Below are 14,719 nucleotides of genomic sequence, written 5' to 3'. Positions count from 1 at the left end.
AATACTTAGTAAAGAGTAGGAGTTTTCTAAGAGTAGGAGACTTTTATAAAGCAGCTAAAAGCAACTTTCAGTAAAGTATAAGACTGATTCTTAAGTGCTGACTGAAGTGGGACTTAAGTGTTGTGAACTAAGGACTACAGTGATGTCAACCCAAAATGGCCGCCCTCAACCACTGAATCAGCCAATAGTGAGCCTGCAATGGTGAGGTCACTGCAGCATGACACCAATCATTTAATTTTATTATAATAAAATCATTTAATTAAGACACTTTAATATTTAAATTTATTTTTTTTAAAAAATGCTTTGCAACTCCTCATTTACAATTATGCAAACATGAGTTCCATCAATGGATCCAACAACTTAGGAAAGCCTGAAATACTCATTTAAGTGGCTTTATTTTGCTGCGAGATTTGCAAAGTCAATGAACTGCCATACAGTAGTGGCCAAAAGTGAGGCAAAGGAAAATTGTCAGATTCACCCTTTATTCAAATAGGGTTACAAATGTGTTAAAGATTTTGTACGCGTTTTGTGTAGTTGTGCTTAGAGTCAATTGTTTATTTGTGATAACACACTGAAACATGCCAAATTGTACAGACATAATTTTTAGCCAGGCTGTCAAACAAATGAACAAGAGAGGACAATGAAATATTAATAACTGACTATGTTGCAGACAATGTATGATTTTATGATTTTTTTTCTCCTGTGAGCTTTTTTTTTTTTTTTTTTTACCTGTAGCTGTAGTTAACCCTTTTTTCAACGATATTATTGATCTGCCTGCATTGACACCATTGTCTCTGAACTGAACTGAGCTGAACGATGTACATCACTGTTTTCTGCAGAGCGACTGTATAATGAACTAAATAGATAACTAATGACTAATGATCTTTTACAATGGAAATGAATCATCATCGAACTTACTTAAGCTGCACAATGGCACTATGTTCTTCTAGAGCTGCTGTACAGCCCAAACTAACTTTGTTGCATTATTTTCCTGCTATCACTTTAAAGCTGCTTTGAAACACTGTGTAGGCCCTATTGTAAAAAGCGACTTGACTTGAAATAATTTTGTCAGATAAATATCTTCACTAAGTTAAAAGCACTGCTGCTTTTTTCCAGTCAGCAACAATGTAATTATTACTTTCCTTTAATTTCATTGCTATAAAATTTCTTAAAAGTCAGTTCGAAAAAGGATCCCTTGATGATCAAACTTTTATTGTTTGATCAACTCCGTCATCATTTACTGTAACTCCAATACATCATATTTTCATTGAAAAGTGCGTGGCCTCCTCCTCTCTGCGGCCATCTTGTTACTCCTAACTAGGTTAGGAGACCTCTTCAGCTCTCTTAAGTAATTTAGGAGCTGAGACCTAGTCTTGACACTTAGGAACCTTTATGAATCACACTTATTTTTAAGTCTAGGAATAAAAGTAAAATGACGTCATTCTTAGAATTTTGAGAGACTTAAGACTAAAATTTTACTCTGAGTGGCTTTATACATACGGCCCCTGGCCATTAGACACTCAGAAGCATCATCTAGATTACTTGTGGACAGAATCTCATTCCAGTTTATTTATTTTTTTCAATTTCTCTTTAGAAATCTTTTTGGTATAATGTTTGGAAAAATTTCTTTCTCTTGTTGGTTATAATGTTTTGTTAATTTTCTGACCACTAATATAAGATTATGATCTGATAACCCTGTTAATAAATTCATTGACTTATAGTTACTCTTTCTGATTTGTTCCTAAATATTAAATCAATTTGAGATGATGAGGTAACTTTGCTGGGGCTCTGAATTAACCCTGAGAGGTCAAACTGACTTACTACCTCCTGAAGCTTTTTATTATTTCACTTCTCAATCCAATTTACATTAAAGTCCCCAAACATTAACTCCTTATTTCTATCAAACCCTTTAAAAAAAAATTTATAGATGATCATAAAACATACTAGCCTGCTTAATGAAGGAGGCCTACACCAACTACAGTAAATGCCATGCATGGGGATAAAACAATTGTTACAGCAATGCATTCTATATCTACTAATGTATTAAATGCAATGTCCATTCACTTTATGCTGTCCTTCACATACATTAGTAGTCCACCACCTTTTCCAAATTTTCGATCCTTTCTGAAGACTTTATATCCAGGGACCAAGTATACAGTGTTCGTGATGATTCTGTCAACCACGTTTCCCAAAAGCAAAGCAAATTAAAGGTTGAGTTTGTAAGTACCGGTTGTTCGTAACCAGTAAGTTGTAAGTTCGTAACCAGTTGTTCCGTTTTTGAAGCAATGCTTCTGATATTTAAATGTCCCATAACAAGTAATCCTTTGGGCTTGAGCGTGGATCCCCTAAAACTTTTGCATGATTTGTTGTTTTAAACAGAGGAAAGTTGCACTCCTTAATCTTGTTATGAACACACAGTTTGAAATGACCTTGTCGTCTGCTAACTTAAACGGGCTGTTGATCATCATGGTTGAAATTAGGTCCAGAATTGAATAAATGTATTGAGGCATGTGCACTGTATATGTTTATGAGAGGAGTGCTGCTGCCTGACTCTTTAGCATGTGTCTTGGCATTATGCCTCGTACTGTGTGAATTTCTTCAAGTTTTAGTATAAAAAGCTGTTGTATTTTATTGTACTGTGACCGTTATGGGCCGAGTATTCCCCAAAAAGTTTTTGCCAGCTGAACCCCTATAACAAAAATTATTAATTTATAATGGCCATAATATTAACATTTCATATCACAATGTATTTTAGGTCTTTGCATATTTCTGATGTTCTTTTTCTAATTCTTATGTCAGTGTACCTTTTATTAGATTTATTTTTTCTTTTCTTATAATAATTATGTATTTAATGAATTCACCATGGAGGGTAGGCTACAGAATATCATTACCTGTTAGTCTGACAGAGTTGTAAAGGTTTTGCCATATAGTCTATTTTTATTTTTCATATTTGTTTTCATATCCTCGATCATTATACAGAGGTATACCATTTCATTCCAGGCTGCACGACATTGCAATATTTAGTTTTTCTGGAATTATATATTGCAATAACATTTTTTATTTATTTACATGAATTATTCAGGAAATCAAATGTTAAATAAAACTATAGTCTTGGCTGTATATTATATATAATTAAATATTATTAATCTTTGTTTAAGCTACGAAAGTGATCTTCTTTTTGTCTTTTGTTGTTTGATTAACACGAATGACAGACAGTCATCATGCGTAATGGCTATAATTTTGGACATTGTTTACAAGTCGCAGTCCGTGTTCAGGACCTGGATTTTGCAAAACAGGCTTCAGACAGTAAAATCATGAATTGACAATTAAGTTAAACAGTTAAGATCTTTTTATTAATTCACAGAGTTGAGAAAATTACTTTTAAAAACAATATTACTACTAATAAAAATTATTCTGATCATTTTAAAATCCATAGGTAGAATTAATTATAATACAATTGCTGATAACTTTTGAACAGTAGTAAATTGTCAGGGAATTGGGAAAATTTCACATGCGCATTGCGGCAATACAGTATAAGCTCTACCATAAGAAAAATCTTTATTTCTTAATTTCAAAATATTTTATGCCATAATAATACAACTTACTCATAATTTCTTGAAAACACAAAGGAAGTGCTTGAAATCATACATTGTTTTTATAGTATTTCATCATATTTTACAGTATCAAAATGTTTGCATTAATAAACACAAGACTAAACACAAAAATTAAGTGTTTAAATTAAATTTTCAGAAGGTTTTATCCAAAGTAGCTTAAATAGCATTTAAGCTATGAAAAATAAAATAAAATAAAAACGCTAATTTCATGCATTCTCTGCAGCCATTATTACTGTGTTGCTAGCACTATACTCTACCAGTTGAGCAACAGTACATGATAGTTGTGGATTCTTGAGAAATTTGACATTGCATCATTGTTGAAAACACAAATATTAAAAGCATAAAATAACTCTTAAATTCAGTATTCTTGATGTTAAATGATTATTGATTTATACGTGAAGAAGCATTGATGTATAAGTAACATCTTATTTTCAATTTTCAATTTTCCTAAATCTTTTTAGGAAAACTAATCAGCCTTTTATTTTGTTTAGGACATCTCCTGTCCCTCAAGGCAAGCACTTCCATCCTTTTGATCAGATGTCTTCTGTTTGCTCTGTGACGGAAAGGCACTAAAAGCTTTCTTAATTTTCATCATTTTCAAGGCAACAGTTTGCATTCGCTTCTCTCTCTCCTTCATAATGCGGCGCTCTGTTTCGAGCAAATTTTCTCCTTTAGCAATCTTTTCCAGAATAAGAGTTTCTTGTTTCATTTTCTCGAGTCCAACAACCCGGTCCTCAAAGCCAGGACTTTTCTCTTCTTTCTCAGTTTTGATCAGGATTTCGAGATATTCGGCTGTGGAGAGAGATTTTGGATTCAATGCAATTTCATCCAGTCTTCTTAGGCAATCAGAGGACAGTTTGATCAACTTCCTTAGTTTTTCCTCAATTCCATGGAGTTCCTCTTCAAGTGCATCAAGTATTTGCTTGGAGTCCATAAACTTTCCTTTTGCCTTCATGAAGTTGTCTTTCAGCTCTTTAATAGTTTTTTTCTCTGTTTTTGTTTCATAAGTCCATATGAAATTTTCCTTAGAATGAGCAGAGTAATGGCAGTTTTCAGGGCAGATAATGCAGTGTCCAGCCTCCATCACAGCACAAGTTTGCACAGAATCTTCTGCAGGGAGGAAACAGTTGGAGTGACATGTGAAGAAGCAGGTGTTGCAATTCATTGTAAAACAGTTTACAGGGGATCTGATTGCTTTCATCACCTCTACATCTTGCTCAAAATCCTCATTTTGCTTCATGCTGTCACTCTCATTTTCCAAACATAGTTTGAATTTTTTTATCTCACTCATTTTAGAGAGACCTGCAGTTATTTGAGGGGTCAGACTTTTCATGGCTTTCTCAAGGCGCTCTCGCTCCTCCAACACCTTTATAGTCATCTTCAGATCTTTACTTTCAATGGCCCCCAATGCCTTGAAAAAAGCCTTCATCTGTTTAAAGGTTTTGTCCCAGACAAGCTCGGTCAGTTTATGATCGTCATCATTATTATCATCTGAATCATTGTCAGAGGTTGTAGGCTCTTCTACTTTTTTGTCTGCATACACAGCTGAATTGTTGAAACTGAAATGGGTGGGTTGTCCCTTTTTATTCTTTTGACAGGGCAGATCTGCTGCCTTGATGGCCTCTAGAACTGGGATGTTTTTACTGTCTGCAAATGTCACCAAAATGATGATGTTCTCTGCAATGTCTTTGCCAAAAATGGACAGGATTGAGTCAAAGATGTACTTCTGATTGGCACTCAGGCGGGCAAGAGAGGCCTGGACAACAAAGCAGACAGCATCAATGTGATCGATTCCCAAAGGGCTACAAAGAAAGCTTTTGACCTGCTCTGTAATCAGTTTATCATGTGCGATCCCTCTTGTATCCCCAAATCCGGGTGTATCTACGATTGTGAGGGAATAGGGAATTTTAAAGCCAGGCTGATTGTACAGCTCAAAAGATGAGACATTATATGTCTGACTCTCAGCCTGTGAGCGATTGGTCACTTCATTGATTAGTTTGAAGCGATATGAATCCTGCCACTTTACGCCCAGTATGTAATTGACCATCACATTAACCAGTGTGGTTTTTCCTGCACCCGTTGGTCCCAAAAGAAGGATAACTTTGTTTTTCACATCCTCAACCTTTCTTCCGAAGACATACTGATTAAAACTAACAGTTTCTGCCATTTTTTTGTGTAGTGTTAGTGTATGTATTGATGGATTGCCCTTTTTTATTCGTGAAGATTGATTCAAGAACATCCCAGTCCCATCCTTATTTGATTGTTTCCCCTTAAAACTGGCTGAAAACACAGTTTCAGGGCTGGAGAGACTCTCTCCATCATTTCCACAGTTTGCAAAAACTCGGATTGCGTAATCTGCGTCTTCTTTCAGTCCCTGAAGAGTGCACTCCCTGTTTGTAGATTTCACAGACTTCCATGGCTTTTCACTTTCCTGATCCTTCGTGCATTCTCTGAATTCCAACACGTATCCAGTGACCAGAACATCCTCTCCCACAGATGTAGGAACATCCCAGGCTACAGTTGCAGACTCTGATTCTACTCGTTTCACTATAGGTGCTCCAGGAGGAGCACATGGACGAGTCCTGAAGAATGATGTTGCGTCACTAGTCAGACTTACTCCTGGACGACACACTGCCTTACAGTTGAAACGATGTTCTTTATGTGGTTGTAACTGCTTGACTGTGACTTGATCAGAAACCCCATCAGTAAACACATCTGTCCATTCAGGGCTCGGCGCAGACTGATATGAAATACAGTAAGAGTTCACACAACTAACACCGTGGTCAGGAGGTTTGATTTGCAGATGTATGCAGTCATGCTCAGCACTCAAGAAGACTGGTTTTGGGGGTTTTGAGGGGAGCTCGTACTGTGAGCTTATGAGTCTCCCCCTTTCATAAACATGAATTGAAGAGGCAGTGATGAGTTCATCCGGGATTGATGCAATGCAGAATTCAATGTTCTTTCTTTCTTTATTGGCTTCTTTGAAATCTAGGAAGGACTGTGTGTTTTCCCTGGTAAGTGTAGTTACATTTCCTGAGGAAAACCATTTATCTGTCTTTTTTGAGGAGTCTTGATCATAACTCACTTGCTCTCCTTTGTTACGCGATTGTTTTTTCAGGTAATTCTCCAGGTCTGAAAAGTACAGTTCCTTTTCATTTAAGGAGGAAAGTGCAAAAGCTATCACATAGTTATTGGATGCTTTCAAGACAACCTTGTCCAAGTCATTGCTGGATGAAAGAACAGGAACGTCTTTCATGATTTCGAGGTAAGATCTAATGACATTCATCTCTCGCTCTCGCTCATTGAGATACTTGTGTACCAGAGCACCCTGAAACGGGGATCTTTCTTTGTCATTAAGAGCATCAACAAGTTCTTGTTCTTCTTTTCCTCCACCCCTTATGGATGGAAGAAGCCTGCAGAGATGTTTTTGAAAAACTATTTTGTACTCTGAGCAGAGGTCCTTAAATTTTCTGATTTTAGTTTTGATTTCAGGGAATTGAATGGCGACATTGTCCCTCATCAGGTCTTGACATTGAATGTCACAATTATCCAGTTCATCCATGATCCGTTGGGCACGTCGTACTAGGCTTACACTGATCTCCCTGACTAACTGAGCAGCTGTTGAATCTAGTTTTTTAAGAGGGTAAAGCCATACGGTCATTGGCACAGCATTCTCTCCATGTTCTCCCAACAGTTTTGGCAGCTCTGAGTACACCTTGATGGCATCTACATAGGAAACTGGATTGTTTTCCAGAGCAAAATCTCCATGAAAAGTGCAGCTGAATTTGTTCATTTTCTCTTTTTCTGATTCACTCATTTTCAAAGATGCTTCACCTTCAATTGATATTAAAGGTATATTTTTGATTGATGCTTGAAGGTTTCCTTGTATCTCTTGATGATTTTCATTGGATGAAACCTCACGGTCAAAAATAAAGAACGCTTGAGCTCCATACAATAGAGCCGTAACAACATGTGTGGCCGAGCCCTCCTGAAATACATTGCTATGCTTTATGTTCCCTGCTCCAAGATGCTCCATAGTTAACTGCTCAAAACGTGCCGTTGTCCGATACTGTAAGGTGACTCGAGATTGATGTTTGGACTTCTTCTTGTCATGTAAATAGCTAGCTGACCCTTTCACACTAACTAATCCACCCAGAAAACTGGCTTCAAGAGATGCAGAAATATTCAAAGCTTCTACTTTGTCTTCACTTGAATCTGAGGCAATGATTTTGAAGTCAGTGTTTGGCTGTGGCCGTACATTGATATTCTTCTGCAGCATCTCAGCATCCCAAAGAGTTATTCCTTGGGAACATTTTATATATTAATAATTAGTTACCCCAAAGGTAAAGCATAAAATCTAACAAAGTAATGAATTATACCATTTAGATTGTTTCTTCCCCAGTGTGTTCTTGTGCTTTTTATTACCTGGAATGAGGACATCTCTTCGGCAGTCATAAAGCATTCCCAACTGAAAAGGTCGGCCAAGACAAGCCAGTTCAATGGTTTCAGAGTCAGACATCTTTCTAGTGAAAAAGTCTTGGATTATAATTTTTTTGTAAATGTTAAATAAAAAGATATACAACTTATGACTGAAAAAAATATTGCATTAGCAACAAAACAGCATTCATTGGGCCATCTTCAAATATGGGTAAAATTATCTTGAGACAGTGCTGGTAAAAAGTTGCTGGCAGCTTTAATATATTTAGTGCTGTAACTAATGATTTTTTTTTCTCAGTCAATCAACTTATTTTTAATAACAAAGATAAAATAAAATATCTCTATTGTAATTATAAAATGACATTTAATTTTGGTGATCCAACGCCTATCCCAACCTGTTCACAATGGTTTTTGTTGCAAACATTTAATCGTATAATTTAACCATTATTTTTCCAGTTAATCTATTGTTTATTTTCTGAATATTTGATTAATCCTTTGGTCAATTTACCAATAAATAATAACCATAACTAATCTATATGAACCTGAGGGTATCTGAGCAGTTTGGGAACAGTGCTGCTTACTGGTCGAGAAATCTGAAAAAAGGCTTCTATCATTATAACAGTTTTAAAATGTGCTCTAAAACACAGCTTTTGGATTCCTTAGGTCCGACATTGTCTCTCAGGCATTGTGTTGATGTAAAATTCTGCATTTTACCAACTCATTGGCGTAGCAAGATGATGCTCAGCGAGCTCAGCTAGTTGTAACACACTTATTTTAGATACTTCCACACAAGCTGAAGAAGATGGAAATTAGCATTGTACTAAATCCGGCGTATTTACATCAACTTCCATTGTACGTTCATTAATATGCACTGTCCCATCCAAATAAATGAAGGAAAAAAAAATACTAGCATGACGAAATTTAGTGTATTTATTAGTTGCCATATCAACACTATATAGAGAAAAGCATTTTTTTAACCATAGCAAAAGTAAATTTCATACTTATGTTAATTTTCCATCTCTATTATTGGTGTTTATTTTAAATTAGACAAATCTGATATTATTTTAATCTTGAATATGTTATTTAACAGTTGATATGGTTCTTTAATGTTTTGCTAACTAGCAGAAGACACTAGCAGGGTTTAAATCCCAGTTGTGCAGGTGGGCATAGGCGGAGTTTGACATTCGAGCCAGGGGGGGCAAAAAAAAAAAAAAAAAAAAAAAAATCATTGTAGCAGCTGGGACCTATAGAAGCTTGTTTCCGCCACTGAATAATAAATAAATAATAATAATTGCGACCCCTATAAAGTCGCAAAATGGGAGATATAAAGTCAAAATTGCGTGATATAAAGTCGCAATTGCGTGTTATAAAGTCAGAATTGCGTGAAAAAGTCGCAATTGCGAGAAAAAAAGAGTCAGAATTCTGACTTTATAACACGCAATTGCGAATTTATTTCACGCAATTCTGACTTTATAACACGCAATTGCAACTTTATTTCACGCAATTCTGACTTTATATCTCTGAGAAATAAAGTCAGAATTGCGAGATGTCGCAATTGTGAGATAAAAAGTCGCAATTATCTTTTAAAACGTTTTATTTTGTGGCGGAAACAAGCTTCCATAGGGACCTGCATGGCCTATCAATTGGGGAACTCAGCACTAGCACATACTGTATGGACAAAACAAACGTGCTAAATAAACACATATTTATTTTTAACCCAAGAAAAAACAGTACAACAATACAATATTTGTAAAGAGGTAGAACTTCACCACTTGACTTTGCATCGCATCTTCGTTCGGACACAATTAGGATCAATGAAATGTGGACCACTTTTGCACTGTTAAAATATTATCTTCAACCAAAACGAAAAGATTTTTAAGGTTTTTCTTTCCTTTTTTCAAAACACATTGTGGCAATGAGAGTGATTAAAAAACAAGTTATATTTCGCATTTGTTGTACTTCATGAAACATTAAAAACATTTTGAGAGGGAAAAATGAACAATACTCTCCACTTTTGAAACATATTGAACAGCATATTGAGAGCAGTGTGTTGAGTTTCTCCAGCTTAAGCAGTTATTTGGCAGATAAATAAAACTTACAGACCTAGACATTGTCCAGACTAGTGCAACAGACGTTTTTTGCGTCCTGCATATGCGTCGATAATGGTCTCAGGTGAGAGCATAGGGGTGAGAGCTTGGCCGTAATGTCGCTTTCGATGTGAAGTCACATGACCCAGAGCCCCGATTTTTTTTTACTAAAGCAGTAGGCCTATATGAAATCAGATGTATTACCTACCACCATTTAGTTGTTTTGTGTTATTTAAAATATTTATAATATATTTTTTTTTTTAAACAATGCAATTTTTTTTGTGAAAAAATGCAATTACCCGTTTCACCAGGGGGGGCAATGCTCTATATTTATATATGTAGAGACAGAGATAGAGAAATGAGAAGCCAGTGTAGGGCTGGGCGATATGGCCAAAAAAAATTATCACGATCTTTTTTTTATATCAGTCGATATCGATAATTATCACGATAAATGTCTTTCAAGTTTAAAGGCAGATTTTTGCTCCTAAGTGAAAGTTGTAGAAAACAGAGCGTTAATTGTGGTTTTAAACTACTCTTTATTGTCAGAACATATCATGACAAACAGGTGAACACTTCACAAATCTGAGGTAAAACATTCAAACATTTTCCGTCAACACCGTCAGTTTTTCCGTCAACACGGTCACTTTTTCCGTCAACACCGTCAGTTTTCCGTCAACACCGTCAGTTTTTCCGTCAACACTGTCACTTTTTCCGTCAACACCGTCAGTTTTTCCGTCAACACCGTCAGTTTTTCCGTCAACACCGTCAGATCTTCGTCAACAGCGTTGGATGTTTGTATGTTTTTGTAAATTTTTGGGGGAAAAAAAATATTCTTCCTTCAGTTTATGTTGTTTTTGTAATAAAGGACCATCTGATCTACATCCTCTTATGTTTTATTTATTTAAGGAATTTGTTTTTACAATATTGAAATTAAAATCAAAGTTTGAAAATGCAAATATTTAGAAATCTGAGTTTTCAGAATAGTGTGAAATCACAACTTAAGTTTATATATTGTATTTTTTTTACATATCAGAGTAACTAAATACTATTACAATATACTTCAGAACTTTAGATTCTTGTTGGATTTGAAGAATTAAAATTGTATACTTTTTAGTGTGTCTGACGGAGTTGAGCACAAAAGGGAAACATGTTTATTTGTTAAAAATGTGTTTTTATTTAGAACCTGTTCCTTTACATGGTTAAATAGCTAAGACCTTTCTCTGCAGAAACATATAACTCTAATTGATATAGTGTGTATTTAAAAAAAAAGTTTTTTTAAACGTGTTTTGTCCTGACTCTCAAGAATCAGTGATATATATATATATATATATATATATACATATACATATATCACACACACACACACACACACACACACACACACACACACTACCGGTCAAAAAATTGATCGGTAAAGATTTTTAATGTTTTTAAAATAAGTATCTTCTGTTCACCAAGGCTGCATTTATTTGATTAAAAATACAACCAAAAACACTCATATTGTGAAATATTATTACAATTTAAAACAGCTGTTTTCTATGTGAATATATAGTTGTGTAATTTATTCCTGTGATCAAAGCTGAATTTTTCAGCATCATTACTCCAGTCTTGAGTGTCACATGATCCTTCAGAAATAATTCTAATATGATGATTTGATGCTCAAGAAACATTTATGGTTATTATCAATGTTGAAAACAGTCTTTTACATTTTTATTTCATGATGCTATGATGAATAGAAAGTTCAAAAGAACAGCATTTATCTGAAATGGAAAGCTTTTGTAAAATTAAACACTACCCTTCAAAAGTTTGGGGTCAGTAAGAATTTTATTTTTATTTTTGGGGGAAAGAAATAAAATAAATCGATACTTTTATTCATCAAGGATGAGTTAAATTGATCAAAAGTTACATCAAAGACATTTATAATGTTAGAAAATATTATTTCTATTCATCAAAGAATTTTGAAAAAAAAAATTGTACACAACTGTTTTCAACAGTGAAAATAATAATGTTTTTGAGCATAAAATCAGCATATTAGAAAGATTTCTGAAGGATCATGTGACACTGAAGACTGGAGTAATGATGTTGAAAATTCAGCTTTCATCTGAGGAATAAATTACATTTTAAAATATATTAAAATAGAAAACAGTCATTTTAAATTGTCATAATATTTCACAATATTACTGGTTTTTTTTTGTTTTTTTTGTTTTTTTTTCTGCAAATAAATGCAGCCTTGGTGAGTAGAAGAGACTTCTTTTAAAAACATAACAAATCTTACCGATCTAAAACTTTTGACCAGTAGTGTGTGTGTGTGTATATGTATATACATATGTATATATGTATGTATATATGTATATATGTATGTATATATATATATATATATATATATTAGTATATATTAGTATATAATAATAAAAATTAAAATAATTAATTACATTTATTTAGCGCTTTTCTCAGCACTTAAAGAGCTTTACATAGAACAAGCGAATCTCCTCAACCACCACCAATGATATATATATTAAAAGTGTTAAAAATTATTGTAACATTTAAATCAGTCTCATGTCTCATGTCTTAAGATTTCTTCAGTCATGAAGAGTAGCATGTTACATCATCTTTACACCATGCTGGTGAAAATGTATCGATTAGTGATAAAGTTTTTCATTAATCAAACCATGTAATGTTTGGATAATTCCTTAGTACGGACTTTACAGAAGAGCTGCACTCTCAGAAAAAAGTTACAAAAGCTGTCACTGGGTTGGTGCACATTCCAAAGGGACTAATATGTAAAATTTATGTATAGGGTACAACAGGGATAAAAGCTCCTTTGAATTCTCCTCGAAACAACTAGGTGGCACAAAAACTTGCCGCGACACTTTCCAAAACATCCACTTTTCATGATGCACGTGGAAATTTGGCTGAACATTGACGTGATCGCGGGCAGCAGCGCAAAGTTGATTCTATGCTAATATGATCTAATATTTGATGTTTTTTTTCATAGCAAACGAGGATTGCTAAAATTATTGTATATATTCTGAGACATGCGTCTTAACTATTTTTTTTTTTAAGTATAGTATTTGGGGTAAAAGGCAACCCTGCTAATTAACATGATAAAAAATAGCTGGCAGACTTTTCCATTTGTTGACATGACATGGTTAGATTCAGATTGTAAATGTCATATATCAAGTTGGGTGTCACCTTAGAGATACCATACCAAATGAAACCATCATATTTAAAAATATAATATTAATCACATCATATAAAAAAAAAGATTTAATGTTACTACTGTACATCTATATTGAATTATAACGTAATTTTTAATAACATAAAAAAAATGGAATAAAGCTTATTTGATTCAGTTGACATCTAATAAGGCACAGTCACCTTATGGGGTAAGTTGTAGGAAACTGCTGTCAATTGACAATGATTTGAGAGCAATACCTTATATACCTGAAATAGAAATTATTATCATTTATATATAACAATCTTCCACAACATATGTGTATTAACTTCTGGTATCATCTGCAATACAGTTATGAAGCACACTATGAAATATTAATATTTTGTTTTGGTCGAGAGATATTGTAATTCATTTAATTGTATATTACAGCATTTAAAACACACCTGACAGCTTGGCCTGACCTGACATTTATGAAAAATACTGGTGTCCCGGGAACATAGTTCGATGGTGTGGTTAAAATATTCATTATATATGTTACTTTTGTCTGAAAACCAGTATATATATTTTTTTGTGTTCACTTGTTTACCTAGCAGTCATTACAAATAATTATAATATCTGAAGTTTGGTTTGGAGGACAGAATTGACAAAATCTATTTTAATTTAAGCAACATACCTTTTTTCCCCCACTATATATTACTCCAGAATGATTTGTCCCCTTCAGGTTTAGACACTGTTCATTTACATTAAACACTGTGGTTTTATAGAGTGTATCAGGGCTACTCCTTGCAACACTGTGATTGGGCAGGCAACAAGTCACATCACATTCACGTGGACTCACATTCCAAAATGCCATCAAAGAAATGGTATCCTTCATTGTCAAATGTCACTCCAACTGGTATATCGTCAAAAGAACCTCATTAGGAAATATGGTGTCTCAATGTCCTTTGTAAACTAGTTTTGTCGTGATACCTAAAATATAATTTCGATATGATACCTGACTAATATACCAAATCGATACCTTGACAAAAAAACTAAAACAGTTAAAGTAATTAAATATTTTGACAGAACTTACAATTCACTGTTCTATAAATTAATTAAAAAAATTTTTTTTTTTAAATCACTTGCCCAGCATGTTCCTGCCCTGCTTTTTGATCATTCCCTCCTCTTTATTTTATAAAAAAATAATAATGATGATTACATGCCAGTGTGAATGTCCTTACAGAGATGTTTGCAACAAACACATTATTATCAATCATGTTAACATTCGCTAACCTTTCACCATTGTGAACAGGTTGGGATAGGGGTTGGATGACTAAAATCTTATTTCATGATACGAGTATTATTTTTATTTTTTTTATGGAGTTTTATAATTACCAAAAAAAACATTTATTTTATCTTTATCAAAA

At 34.1% G+C, this 14,719-nt stretch overlaps 2 protein-coding genes across 2 annotated transcripts in view; both read right to left on the bottom strand.

The window, feature by feature from the left end:
• LOC309501384 (uncharacterized protein) overlaps window positions 1-14,364 on the bottom strand; it is a 32,897-nt gene extending 18,533 nt beyond the window's left edge. Inside the window, exon 1 of the mRNA XM_082173442.1 lies at window positions 13,987-14,364. Coding sequence (XP_082029568.1) covers window positions 13,987-14,187 — 201 coding nt within the window. The 5' untranslated portion in view covers window positions 14,188-14,364. The remainder of the gene's footprint in view (window positions 1-13,986) is intronic.
• On the bottom strand, window positions 3,332-8,348 carry LOC309501393 (uncharacterized protein). The gene is made up of 2 exons (XM_082173465.1): window positions 8,040-8,348; window positions 3,332-7,916 (listed from the first exon to the last, which is right to left on the bottom strand). The coding sequence occupies exons 1-2, from the start codon at window positions 8,131-8,133 to the stop codon at window positions 4,102-4,104; spliced, it is 3,909 nt and encodes a 1,302-aa protein (XP_082029591.1). The 5' UTR covers window positions 8,134-8,348; the 3' UTR covers window positions 3,332-4,101.
• Window positions 14,365-14,719: the final 355 nt, after the last annotated feature.

This window comes from Leuciscus leuciscus (assembly GCF_965113295.1).
Source record: "Leuciscus leuciscus genome assembly, chromosome: 6".
In the NCBI taxonomy this organism is placed as follows: domain Eukaryota; kingdom Metazoa; phylum Chordata; class Actinopteri; order Cypriniformes; family Leuciscidae; genus Leuciscus; species Leuciscus leuciscus.
The sequence above is the reverse complement of the archived record's forward strand: the minus strand, read 5'-3'. Positions and strand labels throughout refer to the sequence as shown.